At 41.0% G+C, this 27,301-nt stretch overlaps 1 protein-coding gene and 1 long non-coding RNA gene across 3 annotated transcripts in view; one reads left to right on the top strand and one right to left on the bottom strand.

The window, feature by feature from the left end:
- The window catches only part of LOC128851822 (uncharacterized), a 42,539-nt gene extending 40,441 nt beyond the window's left edge, over positions 1 to 2,098 (bottom strand). The window contains exon 1 of the long non-coding RNA XR_008449316.1: positions 1,998 to 2,098. This is a non-coding gene — a long non-coding RNA (uncharacterized LOC128851822). The remainder of the gene's footprint in view (positions 1 to 1,997) is intronic.
- OPRM1 (opioid receptor mu 1) lies at positions 1,853 to 27,301 on the top strand. 2 transcript variants are annotated; one of them, XM_054063557.1, is made up of 4 exons: positions 1,853 to 2,299; positions 17,136 to 17,488; positions 18,785 to 18,924; positions 24,994 to 27,301. In XM_054063557.1, the coding sequence occupies exons 1-4, from the start codon at positions 1,983 to 1,985 to the stop codon at positions 25,030 to 25,032; spliced, it is 849 nt and encodes a 282-aa protein (XP_053919532.1). In that variant the 5' UTR covers positions 1,853 to 1,982; the 3' UTR covers positions 25,033 to 27,301. The 2 variants fall into 2 exon arrangements, with proteins under 2 accessions (XP_053919532.1, XP_053919531.1); XM_054063556.1 differs by having other exon boundaries at positions 18,404 to 18,924.

Raw genomic sequence — 27,301 nt, 5'->3', positions numbered from 1 at the left:
TGACTAAACATGCAATACTTCAGAAGGGGATAGAGAATGTGACTTTGACCATATGAAATCTCTGAGGTCTTGCATTTATTTGCCCTTGTCCACAATTTTTTTCCAGCCACAATATAACTCCTATTCTAAAGCTCTTTTTTCTGAATATGGTATTAAATGGTTCTCTCCTGTCAATAAAGATGCTGAAAATACTCTCTCTAGCCGTGAACCAATGCATGCTATCCACAAAAAGTGCCTACTAACAGCTTACTTTATCTTCTTCCTCCATTCCACTATGTGCCTGATGAGACTCAACAGCACATAACTTGAAAAAAGGAATACCAATTGCCCAGATCTATGTACCTCTCAAACTCCAGTGACATCCCTTTCCGTCTTCTTCCTCCCCACTGCTAATGAACAGAGATCCCTTGGAAGACTGTGTGATCTACCTTTGCTACTGTTCTCTGCTGTAAACAGAACTGGCTTGCATTACTTGTGTCACAGAAACACGAGAACTCCTCAGGCTAAAATGCATGGGGAGTTGCATCTTTCCATCAGGGCACAACCTGCTTCTTCTCATCTTCACATCTGCTCTTGAAGTAGCAGGAGGTGCTCTGCACATGGTGAGCAGATGCACTAAGCATGTTTCCACAATGAGGCAGCAACAGCAATCACTGACACTCTGTCTCCTTCCTCACAGACTCATAGAATGGTTTGGGTTGAAAGAGTAATTAATCCTAGGAATTAATCATCAGCCATCCAGCAGGCAGTGCTGAAGATGCATCTCTGTGCTTATCAGGAAGAAATCAATCATGGACGTATGCTGATGCAAATGAGCGGTGTGCAAGTCAAGCACGCTGTACAACACATGTACAGTTCAGAGCACATTTTTTTTAGGTCTTCTTTATCTGTGTTACCACATGTGACGACAATCACACCAGTGTCTAGAGGAGAGCATCCCTGGAGCTCTAGAATAGAAAATCCTCTGAAAATTCTGAGGATCCATGAGATCCAAGCAATATTCAAACCACAATTCTGTCCACAGCCATCCTTCCCAGCGTGATGCCATACTGTTCACCCCATGGTGAAGGTGCTGGAGAATAAGTCTGACAAGGAATGGCTGAGGGAACTGGGGTCATTTAGCCTTGAGAAGAGGAGGCTGAGGGGAGACCTTATTGCTTTCTACAACTACCTGAAAGGAGGTTGCAGAGTGGAGGGAGCTGGCCTCTTCTCCCAAGTGACAGGGGACAATGGGGAATGGTCTCAAGCTCTGCCAAGGGAGGTTCAGGCTGGACATTACAGAAAAGTTTTTCACAGTAAGAGTCACGGGGCACTGGCAGAGGCTGCCCAGGGAGGTGGTTGAGTCCCCACCCCTGGAGGTGTTTAAAAGACAGGTAGAAGAGGTGTTCAGGGACACGGTTTAGTGGCAGATAGGAACGGTTGGACTCGACGATCCAAGAGGTCTTTTCCCACCTAGTGATTCTATGATTCTGTGATTTTACTACAAGGCTCAGCCACCTCTATAATCACAGAGGACACTGTTTTGCCAAGATCCCTGACTGATTAGGTTAATCGGTTGCGCACCGACCTCCTCCCTGCCCGGCTCTTAAGTCGGTCTCTCCCGGTACTTTCTCTCTGGCGTTTTGCCACCGATTCCCGCGGAGCTCGGGAACGCTCGGGGCGATTCCCTCCGAGGTGGCAGCGGGAAGCCAGCCGGGGCTCGATGGGGCGGGCCGGCCCCGCGGGAGGCGCCGCTCCGAGCACAGCTCCCGGCTACCCACCGGCGCGGGTGGGACCGCAGGGGACGAGCCCCGCCTCCCCACCGCCCCTGCCGCCACTGTCCCCTCCTCTGCCGCCCCGCCCGCCGCACACATGTGCCCGCAGCCAGCGGCGGGGCGCGCCGTCGGGTCGGTGGGTGCCGCCTCCCCATCAGCGCAGCGCGCCCGCGGCCCCTCGGGCACGGGGAGCCGCTGGTGGCCGCGCTGGTCGCCTCTGCACACGCCATGGCCGTCGCCTACCTGCTGGGCAACAACGGCACCGCGCCGCTCCTCGCCGGCGCCCTGGATGTCCCTTCGGCCGCCAACGCCTCCGCTGCCGCCTGCCGCCCCTCCGCGCCTCCCTGCGCCTGGGGCAATGCCTCGGCGGGATGGAACCGCTCCGATCCCTGCGGCGGCGCCAACGGCAGCGCGGGCGGCGGGCCGTGCGTGCCCGCGGGCGGCGGCCCCTCCGTGGTCACGGCCATCGCCATCATGGCCCTCTACTCCGTGGTGTGCGTCGTGGGGCTCTTCGGCAACTTCTTGGTCATGTATGTCATCATCAGGTGAGTGCCGAGACGCCCCGACGGGGAGGATGCCCGGCGGCGGGGGATGCTGCGGTCCCTCTCCGGCAGGCGAAGGGCGGCTCCGGGGGGTGCGGAGGGGCTCCTGCCCCTTGCGGGGAGGGAGGGAGGTTTCTGGGGAAGCGCTGGAGAAGGTGATTAGGGAAGAGAAACTCGCGGCGGGGCCGCGAGGACCGGCCGGGATGGACAGTCCCATCGGAAAGTGCCGCAGGTCCGGGGATGCTGTGCAGACCCTCCGTGCCGCAGCACCGATTCCAGGTGCTTTGGGCAGCGAGGCCTGAATCCTGCACCTGTCCGCTGAGGAGGGAGGATTTAAAGGGATTTGAGCCACCGCCAGGGTCGCTCACGGGCAGCCGGCACGCATCCGCGCACCTTTTCCCCATCTCTTTCAAACGCACAAGCAAAACGTAGATTGCACTGCGGCTAAACGCTTCTGTCTGCCGGGGTTTATAGGTCCTCTGCCTAAAGGCTGGATATGTGTGTTTATATTCATATACATTTATATATGTACATACACGCGTATGCACGTGTATAAATACGCCAGGATCGCGGCCGCTCTCCGCACTCCCGGCTTCCCGGCTGTGCTTCGGCGCTTCCCAGCTTTCTCCCCCGCAAGCCCACCCGGGCTTTTATAAGTCACTCACAACTTGTCTTCCACGCACGAGAAATCCCATGCCTGTAAATCGGCGGAAAGCGGGTGAGAGCGAGGTTAAACGGGCTGCTCTGCCCGCCTGGAATCGATGGGGCTGCGGGATCCGTGGGGGAACACCGCCACCTCCCGGGAGCGTCGGGGCGGAACGGGGCTGACCGAGCGCCTCTTCTTTGTGGCTGCCTGTGGGGTCCAAATCCAGCAGACGCTGAGCCCTGCGGAGCCCACGGGAGATGCCCATGGAGCTGCAGGGGATGCGCATGGAGCTCGCTCCCTCCCTGCCGGGGTAGTCCCAGCACTTCCAGTTCCTCCAGGTCTGGAAGGCGTCTCTTTTCCCTCTGAGCACTCTGCTTCCCGAGGAGTCGGGGTGGCAGCTGTCGGGGATGGGTGTCGTTGGCTGCCGGGAGCTTGGTTGGCGGCCAGGATCACTTGCAGGCCAGTGGCACTGGGGTGGCTTCACGGTGGGTTCAGCGCTGGTGGTGCTAGCTATAAAAAGACAGGGGTGAGGAGAGCGGTCGAGGCAGGGTGCTGCAGCGTGGCAGAGGATAATTCCTTTGGCATGTGTTGGGGATGTCACTGCAAAGCTTGTACAGCTCGTAGACCTAACGGGAACACAAGTAATGTTGCATCAGTGGTTTGAACTATAGCAGTTCGGAAACCTATAGTGGGTTTAACTATACTTTAGAGGCTGCGTTTTAAGTGCACAGAGCTGGGGAGACTCTCTTCTGCCCTGTGGTTTTGGTCGGTTTGAGACTCAAGCTGTGAAGACAGCTGCAGAAAGGCTTCTGAAGCGGGATGTGACTGCAATCGGCTGAGCAAGTGTTGAATGCATTCCTCTGGGAGAAAAAGCAGATGCACAATGTAACAGAGCCAGGATAGCTGTCAACAGAGAAATATGCCACAGGTTGTCCCTGGAATTACATTTTTATACCGGGCATAACCCACACTAGGTTCATATTTCTTACATAAATTAATTGAATTACACTTGCATCACAAAGCATAATTGAATGAGGGCCTTGCATTTAGATTTCTATCTAAAGAGAGTATCTTTCTCTGAGATTACAGCTTAAAAACAAAAGCCAGAACCAATAGGGGAAAGCAAAAATGTATTTTCATTTTACAGAGGAATACACAAATAAATGAAATGACTTCTTCAAAACCGTTGAGGAATTCTATGGCAAAGGCAGGACTGAACCTAGGTCTCCTGTACAAGAACAGCTTTTGGTATGACAGAGCTCCTTCCTAATTAATATCATGCAGCTAATATTTATCAGTTTGGGATGGAAAAGAGTTTACATGTTAATGGTTGAATAGGATCTGTGGTTTAAGCAACATGAAAATGCATTTCCTTTTTGTGCTTCTCTATATGTTTCATATATTTGGACAGCAATAGGGAACTTTTTGGTTTATTTCCTGTTGCAAGCTAGTCTAACATGACAGTATTCTCAATAATATAATATACGTCTCTGAAATGGTGAGCAAATGTGATCACATTCATGTATCCTTGGATCCAGCTACAGATAGGAGGGAAACCTTTTGCTGGATTATATTCGGCAACTTATAAAGCTCCCCTTCTTTACTTACTTTCCACACCATGCCTGCTCAGGAAGAACAAAACATTCAACTTTGTATTCATTTTGAGAAGAGTTGAGACCACTGGAAATAAGATTATAAATGATATTAACACTTAGTTCACCTTGAAAATACTAAGAGTTGGGAGGTAGGTGCTTAAATATTTGAAACCCTGTCCCTGTTCACCTTTCAGAGTCCAGCCCCAGTGAAAGCAACAGTGACTTCGTATTCAGTGTGCTGCATGCTAATATCTCATGCTCAGCTTCTTTAGAAATATTTTTAGTAAATATTATAGTATTCTTATAAACATTATTATTTTTACAGCTTTTCCGCATGAAGCAGATTCTTGGGTTTGGAGCCAGAACTGTGCAAGTGCTTTCCTGATGTGGAACTGTCACTATTAGTCCACAGTGCCACCCTGTTTTCCCAGCTGGAGCAAACGGGTCAGAAAGCAGGCATATCTATAACAAGAAGTTAGAAATACATTGTGGTTATCTGTGTAAAAATCAGGCTTTTCATGCAAAGCAGGTGCACGGATTTTCGACTTATATACATGTTATTTTATAATTAATGCATTCTCATCCATCCTTCTCATTCTCCCCCATACTTGCTGTTCAGCTGGATACTCTGATCCTTGAATTAATATTTACGTGTTATACCTGCAGTGTGTGAGGCTGAACCCCATGTTACTAACACTGAGCTGTGTCTTTTGATAAGTACAAAAAAAAAAATGCCTTCTGAGTGACAGCAGTAATAGTCAGGTTTTACTACCAGCTATGAATTTCCTGTAGCCTGAAAAATCTGTAGATAATTTTTATTATCCATTTTTCTTATGGGTTTTGTGTAAGTATAGATTACTGACATATATACAGTCTTGTTGTGGCTCTGTCAACAGCAAATGCTACTTCTAGCTGCTGCAGAGTACAATAAGTGTACAATTAGTACCTTGTGCTGTTGAATTAATTTATACAATATTATACACAGAAATCTCTTACAAAGAAAGCTTTTCCAGCTTTCTCATCGAGTCATTGGGATATTACTCACACATTAGAGTGGGAAGAAGAATATGCTCCATGATGAAGGCAATATGCTAGAAAGCTGTAATAGATCATAGATGAAAATCTTTAGTATCACTCGTCTGGAAGAGAGGAATAGCTCTCGGAGGCCCCAGTCCTCCCCTGCCACTGCCTTGAGAGGGCTGTTATTCTACCAACAGCCGCTGAATTCACTCAAGTCAAGAGTGTTTCCTTAATGGCTTTGCTATTAATTTTGTCACATACCGTAAACAAAAGGCCTCTGGTTCTCAGTGATCCTTCACAGGAGAAAGGAGATGTCTTGTTTCATTAGAGTAAGTTATTAGCCTGCTCAAAAAAAAAAAAAAAAAAAAAACCAAAAAAAAAAACCAGAAAAGATTTCTTTCTCCTTTTCTCAAAACAGCCTCTTAAGTGTTTTAGAAAAAAAAAAGAGCTGTGACTGAAATATCAGCTAATCTAGAAAGACTTCGCAGTACTGCAAGTTGGCTCGGCTCACTCACACTTCACAAAAAATGTTTTACGAAGAAGAACGGAATTTAGGGTAGAAATAATTGAAGGAAGGAGGAATAAATATTCTCACACTTGCACTGAAAGGGAGGAGTGGGGGGTTTGGGAAGAGGTCATAACATATGAAGCAGGGAGAGAGCATTTAGGGGAATAAACTGAAAATGATCACAAGCTTGAAAGTGGCTGAAGGAAAGCAGTTTTCATCTAAACTGTTCTTCTTTGTAGGGTGACATGAATTTACAGATGCAGTGTGAAAGAAGGCCTGCAGCATTTCTTGTAGCACCATAGGTCGGGGAACATAGAAACCAAGAAATGCATAAAATTCATTCTTCTCTTTCCTGTCCACAGCTGCACAAATCTCTGCATTTGGATAGAATTGCATGTACAGATATGTGTCCTGCCTGTCCCACTGTCTGCAAAGAAAAGGTTCCACCCCACTGCTAAAACCTGTTAGCTAAAGCCACAGCAGCATTAACCAGTTATGTCAATTATGAATCAGTACTGCTTACCAAGACAAGTCAAAGAAGATCAGGGGACAGAACTGAGGGGGTCAGGTTGTGCAGGAACGGCACAGAAGCTGTGTTAAATAAGGATCAGCATCCTGCATTACAAAAAGGCAGGTGTCTCTGTTTGCACGCTGTTCATGATAGAAGTTTACCAAACTCTGCCAGTGTGTAAATGTTTGACTAGCAAGCGGCTCCTGTCCCTCCCCCAAGAACAAGGGAAGCAAATAAATAAACAAACCTATATATGAATATATACCTTCATATTCTCTCTTTTTTAATAAATTATATTGATATGGGCATGGTCAAAATTTTGTCGAAAATACATTAGCCTGCTCTTTTGGAAGTTGGCTTTTAATGGTGTTCACTAGCAAGGAGTTCCATAGCTTAGCCAATCTGTGCTAAAGGATGTTCTCATTTATCCATTTAATGTTACACACTTCTAAATTTTATTTATATTTCCCTTTGAATTTACATGATGAAAAAGGTAGAAATGACAGACCATAGCTCATCAAATAACTGTGAAAGACATGAAATAGCATATTTTTTCCACCTTCTTACTGAGAAGTGTTCAATTATCAGCTATAAGATCTTGTATCTCAGATCAAGAATAAAACTTCAGAACAAAAATGTGTAAAATGGAGCATCTCCTTGTTGTGTTGTATGGAGCAATCCTAGTTGAAGTAAGTCTCTTTCTTAAGGGGGAACAGGGAGCAGTAGGTAAGGTATATTTTTCTGTTTTCCCATGACACCCCTTGCATGGTGGTAACCTCCAGCTTTGGGATGTGCTGTCTCTATGGAAAAATCATCCAAGAAGCCAGTGACCCAAATTATTCTCATAAAGGTGATGGCCTCAGTACCTCCCTCAGAGTCCCAGTTGCAGGTGCAATGTCATCCTTGTCACATGGACACTAAATACATGATTTCTGATGCTTCTTTCTCAAAATACATGATTGTACTCCTTCTTTTCTGTCATGCCTGCCTCCACCATTGCCTGCTTTCGCCCTGTCACAGGTAGGTCTTCCTCTGTGTTTATTCTCTTTCCAGTCCTTTTATCTCACCCCTGCCATTCCTTTCCAGATCACACCTGCAGTTTCACTAGAAGATCCCAGCCTCTTGTATGTGAGAGACCATACCCTGTATACTTAGCATTACTTTAATCTGTACAGTTCATGGCATTGCCTTGACCCTTGTGCTACCTCCGTGATACACTCTGATCGGAGAGGGGGTTACCACTCCTCAAACATGATCTCGCATCTACTAGTGGTAAAACTGTCTTAAGGCTTCCCTGACAGCAGACTACAAATCAGGAGGAGGAAGCCAGCACCTGGAAACCAGAAAAAGTAGCTGTTAACTTGTCTGCTCTAGAAAAATGTCACTGCATTTATCATAGACGTAGTCAGTGATTTAACTCTCAGTTATGCTTCCCTGAAGGCAGAGGGGAGAAAATTAAGTTCAAGACACCAACGGTTTTCCTTTCTATGCCTTCCTAGCAAAGCAAACATTTCAGCAATAAGCACCTGCTGCTGGATAATGGCAATATATTGGAGTTAGCCTTTTTAGCCCCATTGATTTATTTCAGAGAGATGTGTTAGACAATAACTGCAAAAGCAGCAACCTTTACTGGAGATCTATATATGCCTCAGCACCAGGCAAACAGAGACTCAGCTAAAGGTGTTTTAACAAACAAGCCAGATGAAGTCCTGGAATAATTGGCAGATAATTTTTCCTCTATTTAACTAGAGTGGAAGAGAAGGAAGTGTACCAGCAAATGACTGTTTGGACATAGGAGCATGTGCATTATTGTAATTTGTTTTTTATTTTTAGGTAGCGTTTTATGGTGTCTGGGAAAAGAAAAAGAAATTAGGAGAACAGGAGCTGTAAAACATTGCAACATCTTAAATCTTTGTGTGGCAAGTTGGTATATCTATAAAAACATTTTCTTAGCTGATTCCCCTCCATTCTTTGGAAGAAACAGAGTGCACTACATCAGCTTTATTTCGTAGAGATTTCTGACAGGTTATTTTGCGTATATACATGTGATTAAAAAGGACATGAAAATAATAAGAGAAATAATAGAATAGTTACCTGTTATGACTAGTGTTGAGTTTGTGTGTTCTGTTCGAAGTAATCTTCTTGCTTGTTAATCCTCTTAGTCAGACATCAAGGGAAATGGCCAGCCTTCCTCCCCAAAATAACTCTTTCCCAAACAAAGAAATTTGTTTTGTTTCCTCAACAAACTTAAATAGCAGAAAGAGGATCTTTATATGATGCCTTTCAGTAGCAAAATATCAGAAAAGCCATGAAGAAAGCAACAAGTGAATTTTAGCCCAAAGCCCAACATGGTATGGTAAATAATTGAAAACAGGATGAGTTGGATGCCCTCCCAGCTCTTTTGGTGCTATATCGTTCCCCAAAAGCCCGGCACCAGAGTCTGAAGAAAGTTAGCACTGCCCAAAAGGGTTTCATTTAGCTCTCCCTCTCCCAAAGCTGAGGTCTGAGAGAAGTCACCAAGTGGTTCATAATACAGGAGAAAAGGCTCTGAGCCAGTGCTCCTCCATGCTAAGTGATGTGCTCCGCCTACTCTTCTGCCTGGGTGCTGTAAGTAGATGCTGGTGGATCTGCACATGCCTTGAGACAGTCTCTGATGCAAGCAAAGGACAAGCTGAGAAATCAAAGATGCTAACAAGATGATCTGAAAGAAATAAACTTTGTTGGAATTCTGGATTCATTTCGCTTGTGCTCTGGAGAAGAATAAAGTGGAAAAGGAACTTGGCAGTGGGAAAGCAAAGGGCGAGGGAGAAAAGAGGTAGCGGCTGAAACAGCTACAATCCAGCAGTTCTCTGTTCTACCTTAAGGTCCATATTCACATATACATTCAGGAAGTGGATGTTGCCTTGCTGATGTATGAGGAACAGAGGGAAAGGCTGCTCCAGCGTAATGTATGTAGAAGCCTTGCTGTGTTCCCCACCAAGTTTCTTTAATAACTATGCCTTGCAATTTTAATTCTAGTGTACCACCTTAGTACAGAATGACTTGGTAATTAAAGTTCTGCTTGGTATTCATTTGTTTCTTCATCTGTCCACCACCATCACTGGTCACAACAGTGACTGGCTAGCACCATGTTGTGAGTTAGGATGCCGGGCTTTAATAGGAGGAAACAGCCTTTGCCTCTGTCTTTCTTAAAGGCAGTAAAGCCTTGTTCCCTAATACAGTTTTTACCCCCAAACTCGGAATCAGTGCAGGAAGTAAGTAAATGTGCTCCAAATTGCAGTATTTCATTGTAATTAAGTGTGAACACTTTCTATGATAATGTTGTACCTGCTGGAGGGGATTTTTTAATTTCTTGTTTGTTTTTCCTCTGGGCTTATTATTTTTTCAATCACATCCTTGTTTACGATCTCTCCAGAGTAACTATAAATCAAAACGACGAGTGCATAGTTGACCATAGTATGGCACCTCCAATTTGGGTTGCATGACTGCATAATAACATGTAAGAGTTATAGACAAACCAGTGGTGCTTATACCCACAGGCTGAATTTAATGGGTTGAGGCATAAGCATTCTGAAGTATTCCTGAACAGAAAAATCAAAGACTAGATCTTCAAGCTGATTAAATCATATGCGCCCAGACAGGTAGGTTAAGCTCATGGAGAATATATAGGACTTCAAAATTTTAATAGGTAAAAGACTGCCACAGTGCATGTTACAACAGGAGATACAGGGTGGGTCTTCCAATCTGTAGACCCAGCACCATCAAAAGAAAGAAAAAGGATGATAAGATTTGATGGCTATCAGCTAAGTCTTATTTGTGACATTTTAGCTCAAAGGTACTTGTCAGGATATGACCTAGCTGAGAGACATTATTTCAGTTTCAAGTATATTAATTGGATTGGCAGACATGAAATTCTTGGGGTTTTTTTCAGACCTTTCTGAATATGACATGCCCTTTGTCAAAACTTTAAGGGCTCAAGGAAGATTGAAATTACCTGGTATCTCAGGAAAGCATGCAAAAAAATTCCTCTTTCCTACACTTTTTAAGTTGCACATAAAAGATGCATCAGAACAGCCATGGAAATAAATGCTCATTTAAATTGGTTCAGCTAGGCATGATTCACCTGTTCTAATCTTCCCACCCAAGGAGACCTCAACTAATCTAATGTATGCACATAATGATTCGTCATTTGTTTAACAAGTCATTTATGCAAGAAGAGCATGAATTTGAAACAGTAACCTAATCTCATCCAGCATCAACAAGAGTTATGTCAGGTTGTGTGCAAGACCCAATTGCTGGCTCTTGTTTCTTTCAGCTGTCGAATCATTTTCCTGAATAACTACTTTCTGCAATGAAGTTCTGTACTTAAGCCAATTTTTCAAATATTTTGCATTGAACTTAAGCACCGATCAGTTTAAGCAGTCTGCATCTCCAGATTGGCGTTCTGTGGACAAAAGCTTTCATGCCTCTTGTGTTGCTCAAAATAGTTATTGCCAATCTATCATTGGCGAGCCCATTTTCTAAGTGCAAAAGACCATATCGGCTTTTCTTTTCACTGTTGCTATTCAGATAGGAGCAGTTTTCAGAGTAATACACAATAGTGTTTATTAGTATATTCATTAGGCTAAACAAAGACCCCTCTCTGACTTCTTTGCACTAGCTTCATGGTACAAGGATGCTATAAAACTCATCTGGTATAGAAGGGCTGCAGAGTCTGCAGAAGGATGTATTTCAACAATGCATCAGGGACAACACTCAGGTGGCAGTATACCAACTGTGTGTATTAAGCTTAGATAAAGTCTGATGTGACCTAAAAATTTTTTTAAGAAAAAATATGGTCTTCACATTATTTGTTCTTTATTTTTGAGACATTGAGACTTAAAAGACTATTCAAAAAATTTTCGAGGTGGTAAGGTGGAGACTAAATTTAAGTGGGCAGGTCAGAAACAAAACTACACCAAGTGTCTTGCAGAAGAAGAGGAAGAAGTGTGCTCACGTCTCTTGTTCCACATCTGTGAGGTGAAAGGAAAGGTGCTTGTGGCTCCTGTTCAAGATGCTGTTACACTTTGTGCAGTGTAGCTGGTGGTCTCTCTAGGGTGGTTTGATGAACTTTTTATTTGGTTTGCAAATTACGAGTGGCCTGTGGCCTGCTAGTTGAAGAGGTAATTTCAAGACTTTCTATTTATTATTGAGTTATAGGAGCTTGCTGTTTTTTCTGAGTATGTTTCTCCTGATTTTCTGTATTGCTTTATCTTATTCCAACTTTATCTTATCCCAATTGAGTGGACCTCTACAGCTCAGACCTTCAAACTTCAAGTACATTTAAAAGCTTTGCTGGGTTGGAAATAAAGGCAAGACTGAGTTTGACTTACAGAATTAAGAGAGACATGAAGTATGTTCTTACTGTTGTAAGTCCATTTTATAATCTACTACTACCAACAACAAATTGCTTCATGAACATAGATATTTCATAATATAAAACCCGAACTGAGGAAACAGAAAGGACATACTAGTGGATGTCAGGATTATAACTGTCCAGTTAGACATTCAGAATACTATGGGGCTGGATGGGATCCACACAACGGTATTAAGGGAGCTGGTGGAGGCGTTCACCGAGCCTCTTTCCATCATCTGCCAGCGATCCAGGCAGACTGGGGAAGTTCGACTTGACTGAAGGTTGTCTGATGTTACACCCATTTGCAAGAAGGGTTGGAGGGAGGATCCGGGGGACTACAGGCCTGTCAGTTTTGTATCGGTACCAGGGAAGATCGTAGAGCAGGTCATCTTGAGTGCTATCACACAGCATACACAAGACAACCAGGCCCAGTCAACATGGGTTTATGAAAAGCAGGTCCTGCCAAACCTGATTTCCTTCTACGACAAGGTTATCTGCTTAATGGATGAGGAAAAAGCTGTGGAGGTAGTGTACCTAGACTTTAATAAAGCCTTTGACATCATTTCTCACAGTATTCTTGAGAAACTGGCTGCCATTGGCCTGGGTAGGCACACCCTCTTCTGGGTAAAAAACTAGTTAGATAACTGGGCCCAGAGGGTGACGGTAAATGGAGCTAAATCTAGTTGCTGGCCAGTCACAAGTGGTGTTCTCCAGGGCTCAGTGTTGGGTTCAGTTCTGTTTAATATCTTTATCAATGACCTAGATGAGGGTATTGAGTGTACCCTTAGTAAGTTCGGGGATGATAGGAAGCTGGGAGGAAGTGTCAATCTGCTGGAGGGTAGGGAGGCTCTGCAAAGGGATCTGGACAGGCTGGATTGATGGGCTGAGACCAACGGGATGAGGTTTAACAAGGTCAAATGTTGAGTCGTGCACTTGGAAACAACCACCCCATGCAGTTCTACGGCTTGGGGAAAAGTGGCAAGAAAGCTGCCTGGCAGAGAAAGCCAGAGAAAGCTGGCTGTTAGTTGACTGCCAGCTGAATATGAGTCAGCAGTGTGCCCAAGTGGCCAAGAAGGCCAGTGGCATCCTGGCCTGTGTCAGAAATAGTGCAGCCAGCAGGACCAGGGAAGTGATAGTGCCCCTGCACTCAGCATTGGTGAGACTGCACCTTGAATACTGTGTTCAGTTTTGGGGCCATCACTACAAGGACACTAAGGTACTGGAGTGTGTCCAGAGAAAGGCAACAAAGCTGATGAGGGGTCTGGAGAACAAGTCTCATGCAGAGCAGCTAAGGGACATGGGATTGTTTAGTCTAGAGAAAAGGAGGTTGAGGGGAGACCTTATCACTGTCTACAACTACCTGAAAGAAGGTTGCGGAAAGGTAGGTGTTGGTCTTCTCCCAAGTGACAGGCGATAAGACGAGTAAATGGCCTCAAGTTGCAACAAGGGGTGTGCAAGGTTAGACACTTGGAAAAATTTCTTCACCAGAAGGGTTATCGTCACCAGAAAAGGCTGCCCATGGAGATGGTTGAGTCACCATCCCTGAAGATATTTAAAAGACAAGTAGATGCAGCGTTCAGGGATATCATTTAGTAGTGGACCGTTTGGACTCAATGGTCTCAAAGGTCTTTTCCAACTGAGCGATTCTATGATTGTATGATAATGAACATAATTAATTTGAATATGTATCAAGAGCAGTATCAAGCTAAGTATTCACAAAAAAAAAAAAAATCATGTTCCTCTATTAGTCTTTAATTGGAGAGCTGTAAAAATAAAAGTAATGTTGCCCAAAGCCAGCTTCTGTCTTTACTTGCAACCTTGCTCATTGTTATGAATAATTTTATATACTTAGTATTTTAGATTCTGGAATGTCAATGTAACCTAAATTCTAGCATTCAGATTTTCATTAGATTGCGTTTAAGACTCTTTCTTTACACGTCTCCTTGGGTTTAGGTTCTCTGGTGGCCTTGAATGAAAGGGCAAACCCAGTATCCGTTAAAAGATATTTTAAAAATACAATACTTTTCGTATTATAAGTCATACAGATATCCTGTGACTTTAATTACATTTGAAACCCAGTCCCTCTGAAGTACAAAAATTTCATCACATAAATGTGATGGAAATGTTTATTCAAATATGTAGACTGACACCTTAGCAAAAGATATAGTAACAGCTAAGACTAAGACTTTTTAAGAGCTCCATTTTGAGGGACTGTTATTTTTCATGCTGTTAAAATTGCTTTCAATCAATTACTTCAGTATTTATATGTTCATACAAAAAAAAATAATCCTGGGCACACCGATAATCTACCTATTTGGAAAAAAGCATGTTTAAAAAAAGAACCTTTTAGAAATTAGCCTTTAATAAAATCTTGAAATATTCAATACAGAGAAATACCGAAATCCCATAGAATTCACTGAAAAGAAAATTGTGAATTTCAATAGGCTTTTGTTGATTAGGCAGTTGCAGAGGTAAATACTTTCTATCACCATAAAAGCTCTGCTTCCTTTCTTTGTAAGAGCAGCATGATTAGAAATATAAAGATTACAGAGTACATGAAGCAAAACCCTTCATTAATAGCCTGTAGTGCCCATTAAACTAAATAAGTCCAAGAACTTTTAAGCTCAAAGTGACAATGAAAGCAAGATAGCAAAACTGAAAATGTGTAGCATTTAAATGAGACGAGGCCCATGCCAGTCCCAGCGAAGAAGCTTTATTCCATTTATTCAGAGCTTTTCTCTGCCCATCCTTTGGCATACTAGCCCAAGAGGCACATACTGGTTGGTGGTTTTGTTTTGGTTTTTTTTTGCTGTATCAAGCATTTCTTTTAAAGCTCCAGCATGGCTTTAAATACTGATTAAAAAATCATTATCATTATAATTTGATCTAGACACAGTTGTGCCAGAGTTGTGCGTGATGGCAGCAGCACTGAGCAGCATAATGAAGTGTGCTTTCTTGTCCACCCAAGGCAGTCACCTCCGGGCTAAGCATGGATCAGCATCCTCACTTAGGGCATCATTGCTTTTCCCCACCTGTGCAGAATTGAGAACCACTGCCCTTCCACTCCTCTTGCTGCTTGAGCAGACCAGACTGGAACAAGCCAGACGAGTCTGCTCATAACATAATCAAACCTCCAGCCTAGCTTTCTGGAAACAATGTTAGCTAGTCCTGGATCTGTTCTCAGGTCTATGGAAAAAAGCATGGTTCATAAACAAGAGGGGACATGGCAAAAAGAGGGCTTAGAACAACATTTTCCTTGTGGGTAATAGTAATTATAAAAATGTTGCCATTTTTATTCTACTCTGCAAGATTCTTCAGTAAATTGCTCAGAAAATATTTTCCCTACAAACTACTTTTTGGAGCTGTAGCTTATTGTGCATCTCTCCCACACTGCAATTCTGTACATTTTTTCTAAATAATTCCCAGCAGAGAGAGGCATGGATGCTTGCAGCATCTACCTCTTCCTAAATTAGCATTACAACCTGTTGAATTAAATTGAGCGCACCTGTAGGAAAAGTTTTTTTAGGGTATTTTCAGAATATAGCTTTTATTTAAAACTTGGAAGTATTGCACTCGGGTCATACTTCTTCAAGAAGTGAAGAAAGAGCTTGGATCTATTTGAAGATCTTTTTTGAAAAGGACACCCTAAATTAAAATTAGGACTGTTAGTGGCTCCTTGTGCACAGCGCTAGAAAATGAGAGAACAAAGGCAGTGCAAACTTCTTCAGATGCATTCAGCAGGAGGTCTGCATTTCTCCAGACCTTTTCAAAAGTGTGTTCCCTACACAGCCTTATCACCTTTTTTCTTGCGTGTTCTGGGGAGATCAAAGTCAGAGGAAAAAACATTAAATACTGACTTTTACACTTTGTCTTCCCTGGCAAGTTGCCTGAAAACTATTTTTAAATCGGGTGTTTTTCTTGCAAACTACTCCATAAATTGTAAGATGTTTGATCAAACACTGTGCTTGTTATTTGCAGAAACTGAAGGGAGTTTTATCAAAAGAGCAAGCTGTATGACCCTTGAAAGCCAAGCAGACACAGTGCCTCGGCAGCAAGCAGGATAGCAGGGCGACATAGCCGGGAACATTACTTAGAGCAAAACAGTCATTGTAACCCTGCAGAAGTACAGCATCCTCATAAGCAGCAGATCTCAAGTGCTACTCAGCTGACACAAGGACTTGAAACTGTGAAGGGCTCTTCACAGAAGTTGGTGAAACTAAGGAGGAATTTGGGCTCTACAAACAGTAGTATGTACAGTCATACAAACAAATTAAAGCATAAAAAGCTGCCCCTGCTCAGTTTTGATCAAAGTGTGACACATTGAAAATTCAGAAAATACTTTTTGGGTAGTTAGTGGCACCGACTTAGGAAGAAGGGTGTGCAAAGACCCTCCTGCACAAAGAGGTGCTGTGGAGCAGAGTGTGCATTCCTACCTCAAGCAACAGGGCTTGCAGCATCCACCTAGGATGGTGGTTCTGTTGATACATTTAAAGCATATGGTTAATAGCATCTGTGTGTTTTCATTTAGTTCGAAAAACCATCTGTCCAGCTTGTATAGGACATTGAGATTAGTAAAGCAATGTAATAAATGTAATTACAAAAGATTTTTTAAGTTTATATTTATAAACAAATAAGAAAGTGTTAAAAGCCTGAATTTTTAGACACACACAGTGGATTTGATAATTACACTAAACTGTTATGTACTTATTCCTTAGATATGTAAGGAATTACTACTCCACAACTTATGAGTTCTCCGTTTGTATAGACCACACTTCTGATACTTAATGTGACATCAGCTGATGTAGAAAATCTATCTTATCCATTCAATACAGTGTCTTTTATTTACAAATAAAATTTTTTCAAATTATTTCTCAATTCTTTAGCGTCCATAATACTGTTTCTTCTACATGTATCCCTTCTTTCTGCACAAGTTAAATTAATCTTTTCTTTTCTTTCTTACACCCTCTGGCCAATGTCCCACTGAACTGCTAACATTATTGTAGATAAGCCATAGCACCATCATTTAGTTAAAAGCAGAGAAGATTATCTTTGACGGTCTCTAGGACAGTATTTCACAGAGTTTCTTAGATGGTGCACTGGATTCAATTTTGTTTAACACTGTCAATTGTGGTCATTCACATGCTTTGCTCATTTTTTTTTCCAGGTATACGAAAATGAAGACTGCCACCAATATCTACATTTTCAATCTTGCATTGGCAGATGCCCTAGCTACAAGTACTCTACCATTCCAGAGTGTGAATTACTTGATGGGAACATGGCCATTTGGTACAATCCTTTGTAAGATCGTTATATCCATAGACTACTACAATATGTTCACTAGTATCTTTACACTCTGTACCATGAGTGTGGATCGCTACGTAGCTGTTTGCCACCCAGTTAAGGCTCTTGATTTCCGAACGCCCAGAAATGCCAAAATTGTCAATGTCTGCAACTGGATTCTTTCTTCTGCCATTGGCCTGCCAGTTATGTTCATGGCAACTACTAAGTACAGGCATGGTAAGTCTGTATTTCATTATTAAATTGAGCATTTCAATGTTTAAACTTTTTCCTGCATTGTAGAGGAATTGTGTTAACTTCTGACCGCCAGACTGTATGAAGTAGACGTCAGTGCAAGTGAACCCCTTGAACAATTTTGCATTTGGCTGTAGTTCACTAGACACAGCACGTGCTTTAGCTGTCTTTCACAAAAGGCTTTTTCTGTGTGTCTGTGCAAGTCTGGCTTCCCCACACAGTTACTGTAGTGTTTGGAAAAGTATCTGTTCCTGCCTAACTTCTGCTGTGGGGCAGTTATGCACTCTCCAACAGCACAGAAGCCTGTGATTTATCTAGGATATTCTCACTGGAGTTGGCAGTCATAGATATTTTGCCCCTAGTCTGGCTGGATGTGATACAGAATGGAGAGTAAGTTGTGAATTGCTGCTGCTCAAAGACCTTCCATAAAGCAACAGCATCTCAACATAAAATCAAATCCTCCATTGTGCAGTTACCAAGTGTCATGATGTCATCTTCACCATTGCCCTGAAATGCCTTAACTCTCAGTAGAGAAAGTGGTTAAACCATCTTCCTTTCTACATCATTTTATACTGAAAGTGAAAATGAGTCAAAATTTAAGAATTTATGACAATTCAACTCTTTTTCTTGTTCAATATACAAGCAATTCAAAGCAATAGAACACGGAAGAGAGTGTTTTACTTGTTTTTTGTTTTCTAACTCACACTTCATTCATGTTTGGCAGCACTGTTCCCTGTCAATGTTCATGTCGATGATAGGTCACACAGATTGCTTCATTTTAGCTCTTTACTAAGTGAATCTTCACACATTTGCCTGTGGTATTTAACAAAAAAAAATTTAGAAAAAGTAAATGAAAAACTGACCTGCTTATTCTTCTCTGCTGCATTCTTTTTTCTCCAGGCTCTATTGACTGCACACTTACGTTCTCCCACCCTGCGTGGTACTGGGAGAACCTCCTGAAAATCTGTGTGTTCATCTTTGCCTTCATCATGCCAGTCCTGATCATTACCGTGTGCTATGGGCTGATGATTTTACGCCTAAAGAGTGTTCGCATGTTATCTGGCTCCAAAGAGAAGGACAGGAACCTGCGAAGAATCACAAGGATGGTTCTTGTAGTGGTGGCAGTGTTTATTGTCTGCTGGACTCCCATCCACATTTATGTCATCATTAAAGCGCTGGTTAACATCCCAGAAACTACTTTCCAGACTGTCTCCTGGCACTTCTGCATTGCTCTAGGGTATACAAATAGCTGCCTTAATCCAGTCCTTTATGCATTTCTAGATGAGAATTTCAAAAGGTGTTTCAGAGAGTTCTGCATCCCTACTTCCTCAACCATTGAGCAGCAAAACTCCACCCGAGTCCGACAAAACACTCGTGACCATGCTTCCACTGCCAACACTGTGGACAGGACTAACCATCAGGTATGACTAGCAGTGGAGATGTCATCTCTGGATCCAGGCCTCCCACTTGGAGATGACATGTATTCTGAAGTTACCGTTTATACTGATTTGTAGCTATTTGAAGATCTAAGTGTGGTTATGCATACACAGAGAGCCCAGTCCTGCATGGTGGTAATTGTTCTGTGCTCTAGTTGATGCCAAGAAGCTGAGGTCTTTCAAAGGTACCTTGCATGATTGGGTCCAGTGTGCATGCATATACATAGAACCAAAAATAGTGTTCCATTTGCAGGATGCTTACAACAGGTGACTGCTTTAGAACTGGCTGGAGAATAATCATAAATTTCTCTATTCATACTCCTTGCCTGTTGAGGGAGATGAGAGTGGGATGCAATATATACCTCTCTTCTTCCCCCACTGCAACAGTGAATACAAAAGCAAAGAACCTCTGCTTGTGCATCTTTGATCGATGTACAAAGAAGGCCTACCTGGGCTTGTTTGTCCTGGAAGACATGCAAGAAGTAGACAAAGGCTTGTCTACATGCAATTCTAGTTTCAGATAATTGTCTGTGTTGGCTAGGGACAGGTTTTGAGAGAGATGTATAAATATACATATACACACATACATGTTAAGTAGTATTGTGCCACTTTGCCATTTAATGTATACTGAGACTGTATCTTTTCCATGTAGAAGAAGCCTTTCAGAAGTAGGGATTTTATGGCACAGCAGATACCAAATGAAATAGGGTTTTTTTATTATTATTCAGGCTATTTTTACTTAGGTTTTTCAAAGAGGCTGTCTTTGTTACAATATTCATATTCCTGTGATTAGTCCTGAGGTTTTCCAGTCTCCATCCCTCAGTGAACATCAAGCAAAACATAAAGGCAAATTTTAACATTCATTAAAGTAACTCATGTGCATCACAAGTACTAGAAAAAGTTTGAGTCTTCTCTGTAATTCATTAAAAAGAAGATCAAAAGGCAAAAGTCTAGTTCATTCCTTGCTGTACCATCCTTCAGCAATATGTTTAGGTTGCTTCTGCACCAGTTTCTCACTGCTGCAACTTTAGCCACAAGCGAGCTGTCTCCTCGGGATGGAGAAGACAGTCAATGGCTTCTTGTGAAAGCAGTTGCATACCTGCCACTCATCTGCTGCCAGGAAACCCAGACCAGAACATTACCATCTCCAAACAGACAAAGTGGTAGTTGTATCAGAAAAGAAGAGGGAGAAGGTTGAAGGGAGAAAGGGAAGCTTGCTTAAGCATCTGCAGTTGGTGTTGTAGTTCACCAGCATGCGATGCATACATGCCAAACTGAAATCAGTTAGTATGTGTTTAGTCTTACACATACTTTGGTGGTGGAGCAGAACTGCAAAACTTGGCATAGGCACGTACATATATGTATTCATGTAAATATGTATAATATTTACTAACGTTGGCGAATTAAACAGATTCATCTGTCAATAATGCATTTGTAACCCACAGTGGAGTCAATTTGCATGTGCATGTGTCTGACAATGGGATTGTGCCTGTATCTAGTACAGTTCCAGCTTTATACAGTGCAGTGTGTATGCACACATTTTCTACATCTAGGTTTGCTTCACATTATTTTTAGGGGAGCTGTAGCCTTCTAAACTTCTATCCTTAGCAAAGACTCATGTGATGCTGCCCAGAGTCTGAGAAAAACAAGGTCTCTTTCCCTGAGCACTGAGCAAACACAGAATAGAAAATTATTCTTCACAGAAAAAATATTTCATCCTGCGTCAACAAGGAAGAAAGCCAGCTGAGGCAGGCGTAGATCAAACAAGTGAAGTGAGTTTTACAGTGACAATAAGGAGGAAGCTAGTCTTGTAGTTGGGTTCTTTGTTGTGGGGGTTTTTTTTGATTCAGAGAATAGTGACAAAATAAGTTTAAAAGAAATAAAGGACATGTGAAGATGAAGGTGCTGGGAGAAAAGGGAGGTGAAAGGAAGAGTGCAGAGGAGAAAGGGGAACCTCAGGAATGAGATCAGAGTGAGGTAATGAGAGAATCTTAAGCAAGGAGCCAATAGACACAGAACAAAAAAACTATATTCAGAACTGTAAGAAATTGTTTGACTATCCAGCTTTGGCTACTTGTGTAGCTCTTCCTACCAAGTAGCCATCAGTTTTTCGCCAGGACTGGAGAGAAGACAACACTTGGAAGCTCACGTTCTTAGAGAGGTGGAAGGTCTATTTGCATGGAAGAATTCGGTGTTTGAAAGAATTTGAAGCGGCCATAGATGGGGCCTATTTCCCTTCCCTCACCACCATCCCCCTGCAGCCCTTGCTTCAGCAGCTGTTGCTGCTGACGGTGTTTTATTTCTGCCAGATGCGCTTGCTGTGTGCTGACCTGAGCCTTCTCAATGCTGAACTCCAGCTATCAGGTACAGTCTTTCTCGCTCTCTACAAAGTCTGTAGTAAATACATTCACATCAAGCCATGTTCAAACATCTTTATTAAACGTCTTTTTTTTTTTTCTTTCTACAGCAAGCATTTCTGTAAAAGACAATATTTTTGTTTGCTACTATCAGAATCTAATCTCCACTAAAAAGGTTCTCTGGGATAGTATTTACAAGTGCAACATCTAATATTTTTTGTTATCATTATCTTTTGAACAGAGAAAGCCCTAGGGTGAATGCAGATTTTAGTCTCAGAAAGGACAAATAAATTAAAAAAATAAAGAAAAAAATCCCAAACAAATCACTCTTTGCTCAAACAGTGAGTTTTGTAAATTCTATTGACAGGACATTCTTTTCACAGTAAGTGCTTTCTGTACAAAAAAGTAGCTAGTATATCTGTGCTGATCCAAGTATACTGACAAGCTCTTTCTTGTATAGATAAGACCTTTAGTATGAATTTTATTTGTAAGGCTCTGTAGCACTCAGCACAGTTTAAGTCATTTTCGAAGAAACAGATGTTCAACAAGTTGCTTTTATGCCAAGTGAGAATTCTTTACTCCTGCTACAGTTAATGAGAACTGCAAGCACTCAATCATTCAACAGCTTAGGGCCTCACATTCTAAAAGGACTTAGAAAAAAGCATTCACTGGTAGAAGGAACCACTATGCTATCTATTAGTGCAAAATCAGTAGCAGGAAATATCACTAATATTCATATTATTCTAAGATACTGGTCTTTGGCCTACCTTATGGCTCTTTGGCATCACCAAAGGTTCTTCTGGATTAAGAGTTTGGTTACTGTTACATCAGCATTTACAAAAAGTGGGATGAGTAGAACAAGTTCAGATCTCTTCCAGAAATGCAGCTTCTTTCAAATGGATAAAGTAATATCCATAACACTGAGGGTGTGATCATTTATTGAAATAGTGGATGCTTAGCTCAGCAACATAGTTCTGAGGGAGAAAAGGCAGTGGCTAATCAGTCATACAAAATCTGAAAGCATTATAAGACTTACTTACGTTCCGTGTCTGTGGGGGAAGTGTCCTGCGTTACACTCAGCTAACTCCTGTGGTAAAATGCACAGGTTACATTTGTTCCAAAGTGAGCTTAAAGGCTTGACTTACTTTAATTTTCAGGGAGGTGTATGCAATCTTATATTTGCATGAAGAGTTGAAATGAGTAAGAGTGATGAAATTCTGTAAAAATTGCTGGAAAAGCAGAGCTGACCCAATATTGGTAGGAAATGGTAATAAAGGACCAAATATTAGCTTTTGGAAATGGCCGAATTTCTTTTCTGTAATTGACATTAATGTGATTCATAACAAGGACCTTGACAAATATTTTGAAGTAGCTTTACTTCAGGTGCACAGAGATGCTACAGTAATTTATGTCCTAGATTATTATATATGTTTCAATTTAAAATCTGTTGATAGTTCTTTTTTTTCTCAAAAGTATATCTTCTAAATACCTTTTATTTTTGTTAATATCTGTTAATTAAAAAAATACGAAATACTCAGGAAAATTTATTAATAATAATTATAGAAATCTGAGAAATTGCATGTTTCAGTGAGTTTCTTTGTTACCCATTTAAGTTTTTATAGCAGCCTTACCTATCCAAGCAAACGTATCCAGTTGTATCCAAGCAACTAAGCAAATTATGTATAGGCACATTTTCAGGACTATTTAGTCATCCTATGCAACTTTTTTTTTTGTATTTTTAGCTTTCAGTGCTTTTACCTTAACCACTGGAGTGTCTAAATGCCATAATGGAAGCTGCAAGTTCCTCTTATATGCTGAAAATGAGTGCTTAGCTATGTTCAGTAACCAAAAACTCTAGTATTTGTATTGAGACCTGAAAGCTTTGTGCTTATCGCTTGGATCAACAGCCATGGTAAAAATAAAAAAGTTATTGATTTGAAACTAATTCCAGTTTATTTAAATAAATGAAGAAAGTTTTTTCTTTCATTTTCGCAGAGTTATGTGATGGGCAAACAAATATGAGGAGTGCTGGTCAGTCCTACACAGAAATGTGACAAAAGCTGGGCAGATTCTGTAACTCCAAACCTTGGCAGATTCACATGTACCTGTATTAGTATAGAATGGACTTTCTATATATTTTTAATATACATTTTAATTTTTAACATATCTCTGCTGTAAATAATACTGTATTTCAGTAATAAAGTACTGATTTCTTATAAAGCCCATTTCTAGAAAAATAATCAAATCTATGAAGATATTGTCTAAATTCAATAGATGCATAAAACTGGGCTTTCTTTTGTAGCCAATTTGCACTGACATGGGCCATTTTAGAATCTTCTAGGTAACAGAGGATAATGAATGTGTTTATTAGACTATTTCATGAAACGAATCAAGAATAAACTATGCTATGAGGACTGGAACTAATCAAATGGCTTGTCAGGTTACCTCGGTTTGTGGCATTTCTTAAATGTGAATCAGAATAAATGGGAAACAAAAAAATTCATTTTTTCCCTAATAAATTGGAAAAAAAATGTTGCTCAAAAATAAAAAAATAAATGCTTCTATTTTATCTAATGCATAAAGCTAATTGAATATAGACATCAACATTCATTTCTGGATCTAGACTTTTACAAAAGACATGGGAATTCACATCTTGGATCAGGTCAGTTTCTGGCCTAAAGGGGCAGAGGAGAAATATTTGAAATACAGAATAAAGAAAATCCCTAAATATAGCATATTAAATTGCAGAAGCATTTGGATTATGCTGTGGTCTTGGAGCAATTTATCTCCATAACAGAGGCCCTAACAGCCTCCACTCCTCTGCTGAACAGGCTTGGAAAGCAATCCAGTTAGAAAATGCACCTTCCTTCTCCCTGCCCCCAAACCCTTACCCACATGCTGTTATTTTTTAACAGGAGCACATTCTTTGTCTCTTCTCAGTTAGGCTTAATCTGCGATTCTTACTTTCCATACCATAAACCTTTTATTCGCGGTGTCTCGCGCCCTGTTTTCCACAGGCTCTTGTGCTGCAGGGCAACATCGACTGGGTGGTGAAAAGGGTTGCAGACTTTCAGGACATGCTATGCAGTAAGCAGATCTTCTTGATGAAAACATCTGTATTGCTCTTGTGCCTGTATGCAAATGGAATTTAACATAGATACTGTGGACACTCAGGGCTGAGAGGCTTTTGAGTTTGTTTGCTGATGTAAGTCTGTCTCACTCAGTATTTAAACTAAACTTTAACGGCAAATCCAAAAGTTGGTCTATGTACTGGTGTGAGCACAGAAAGCATCATCTAAAATAGTACCTCCCTAGCAGCAGCTTCAAAAAGAATACAGGGAAGAAGGGAAACCCTCACATACTTTTGACATTCTTAAGTCTTCTCTAGAAAGAGGACGACTGGCTTGGTATGAGATACATTCTAATTCCAATTTCAGATTTAGTAATGTTTCTTTGTCTTTAGAAGTCAGACATGAAACTTCTGTAGTCATTGTCATAAAGCAACAAAGGGAGTAGAAAAGAGCCAGGTCTTGCCTCTTAGCTTTATATGACAAGACAGTAGCTGCAAAGAAGAAGTGAATTCCTCTTTTAAAAAAAAAAAAAAAAAAAAAAACAAACATGCAAATACACACACAAACTTGTGGGTGGGAAGAAATCAAGTAATTGTTCATTGTATTTGCAATTTCTTTCTTTTCAGCTGGAACTTCAAGAAGCTGAAACTACTCCACTGCCGTGACAGGGTCTCCTGCCGCATAGCTCTCAAACCAATTGCACACCAGTGCCACAGTGTGTCTGGGCAGTATGCTGTGGGAATGTGTAGGATACACTTTCCGTCAATAAAACACCACAGAGAAAAGTGCCTGCTTTTCCTGTCTGTCAAAAATTGCTTCTGCAGCACTTCTGCTTTGGGCATAACAGAAGCATGAAACTTAAGAGCAAGCAGAGCCAAGAGATACAGGGGCTTGCCAGGCTCTGGTGTTCAAAGAGTCGTGTTTATCAGGAATACATACGTTAGTCTAAACAGAACTATTGCACCTGTAGCAACCTGACATGCTGTGACAGGTTACAATGGTGTTAAAATGGTTGGAAACAGAAATTCAAAGGCTAGACAAATAGAGTTTGAAAAAATTAAGGTGAGCTTTTAATGATGGGAAATAATGGAAAAAAAGAAGTTGTAATACTATTGGGTACTCGATTTACTCTTAAAATTTATTCAGAGGTGTTTTCTGTGCAGTTTATTTGTGTGCTGAAGTCTCACAAGTTCATGTAGAATAATACATTTGCAGTTCAAGACGTCTTCTCTTACAAAGATTTCATGTTCCACCATTTCAAAGCGAAAATATTTCTTTCAGTTCTCACTTATCAAGGAAAAAAAACCTCCAAGCTTTGCTTTCTGCTTCTGTTTCTCACATGAAAAAAGCCCAAATTTAGAATCAAAACAAGGAGCTATTACTTCTTCTACAAGAGATGAGTAAATGAAAGTATTCCATGTTCTTATTGATTGCCAAATGATCCCCAAAACAGCATTGACTCTATTAACATAAATTCCTGTGCGAATGGAAATCTAGCGATAAGCCTGTAAGAGCTGGCACAGGCTGATGATGACTTCTCTTTCAACTAGTTTATTGAATTTCAACTGCCCTGTCAGCAACATTTGGAATTTGAGTCATTGACAGTCCCCATTTGAAGTGCTTGGAGCAGTCACAACATTAGACTTTATTTAAAAAAAAAAAAAAAGTTACATTTTGCTAGAAATCTTATTTTTTCTTTTAAACCAGACCCATATGTTTGCTTTCTAACATTATACAGTCTGCATCTCCATTTTGTACTAGCTACTAAAATACATTAAGAAACATTGTACTGATGTAAATGCCACCATAGCTGTTTTCTAGTATGGAAAATAGAAATATCCATGTAGATAATTTGTGGTATGATGGTATTTTCTAGCCATTGTTTGTTACTTGCTTTGTAAGTAAGTCATCAGTAGTTGACCAAGGGAAAATGTACTTAAATGAATATGTGTATTCTAAAATACAATTGTACGCTACAGGTTTTCGTTTGCTTTTTTATTATTATTTTTATTTCTGCAGCCAAAATGTATTTCTTATTTTCATTGTTAAAATCTGTGTAACAATACGCTTTTAATGTGAAAATGTTTCTGCCATGGACTTCATAATAAAGATTGAAAGCCAAATCCTTGCTACTGGTAAATTAAAGTAATACTTGAGTTTCATTAGTGTGTTGCAGATAAATATGTAACCCCTTGTATCAGCAGAATATGAAACTAAATATAGCTGAAGTGCCTTAATTTTCCCCTATTGTGTTGAGAATTCCACTGTGCCATCATAGAGATTTAAAATTTAATTTTGTATTTGTTTAGCAGGATCTCATTATAGTAATCATTAAAGTTTAAACTAGAGTTTTTATCATCTTCCTATGAGGTTTTACATATAATTCTTAAATAGCATAAGATAGGCACTCAGAAGAATTTGTTTTGCACTGTGCAGCAGTATTATTTAGATAACATTAAGATCAGAGAATACACCAGAAATGCAAACAGATTAGCATCATACAATGTTATTACTATCCGATAGGTTCTGAGTTGTCTGCCATGATCACATACAACCTCACAAAACTGAAATACATTGAATGACCATTTGAAAAGTCTTAACAGATAAATCAGAAATATATTTAATTAAACCAAACATCATAGTTTCATAACTAGTCCAAAATTCGTCAGCTTTCACAGAATTTACATAATGAATTGAAAGAATTCAATTCTTCTGTACTTAGAATAAAAGCTCACAAGCGAAATACTACAGTTTGCTAACAGACTGCCTAATATTTTCAAAGCTATTTTAGGTTTCCACAGTCCAATAATTAATTGAGAAACATGAGTGTAAATATTTTTAGCAGTAATAATGTTGTAGTCGTGATGGTCTAAGGATACGAGGAATCAAATTTTATTAGCAGAGCATTAGCAAAAGTAAGTAAAATGTCTTGGG

The sequence above is a fragment of the Cuculus canorus genome, chromosome 3, assembly GCF_017976375.1.
Source record: "Cuculus canorus isolate bCucCan1 chromosome 3, bCucCan1.pri, whole genome shotgun sequence".
NCBI classification, from domain to species: Eukaryota; Metazoa; Chordata; class Aves; order Cuculiformes; family Cuculidae; genus Cuculus; species Cuculus canorus.
The sequence above is the reverse complement of the archived record's forward strand: the minus strand, read 5'-3'. Positions and strand labels throughout refer to the sequence as shown.

What these genes read in the sequence shown, in the direction of transcription:
- OPRM1 (XM_054063556.1), top strand. Translation starts at nt 1,983, where the DNA reads ATGGCCGTCGCCTACCTGCTGGGCAACAACGGCACCGCGCCGCTCCTC. An exon ending in GTCATGTATGTCATCATCAG is followed by an intron (nt 2,300 to 17,135) that starts GTGAGTGCCGAG and finishes TTTTTTTTCCAG; the next exon opens with GTATACGAAAATGAAGACTG. An exon ending in TGGACAGGACTAACCATCAG is followed by an intron (nt 18,925 to 24,993) that starts GTATGACTAGCA and finishes CTTTCTTTTCAG; the next exon opens with CTGGAACTTCAAGAAGCTGA.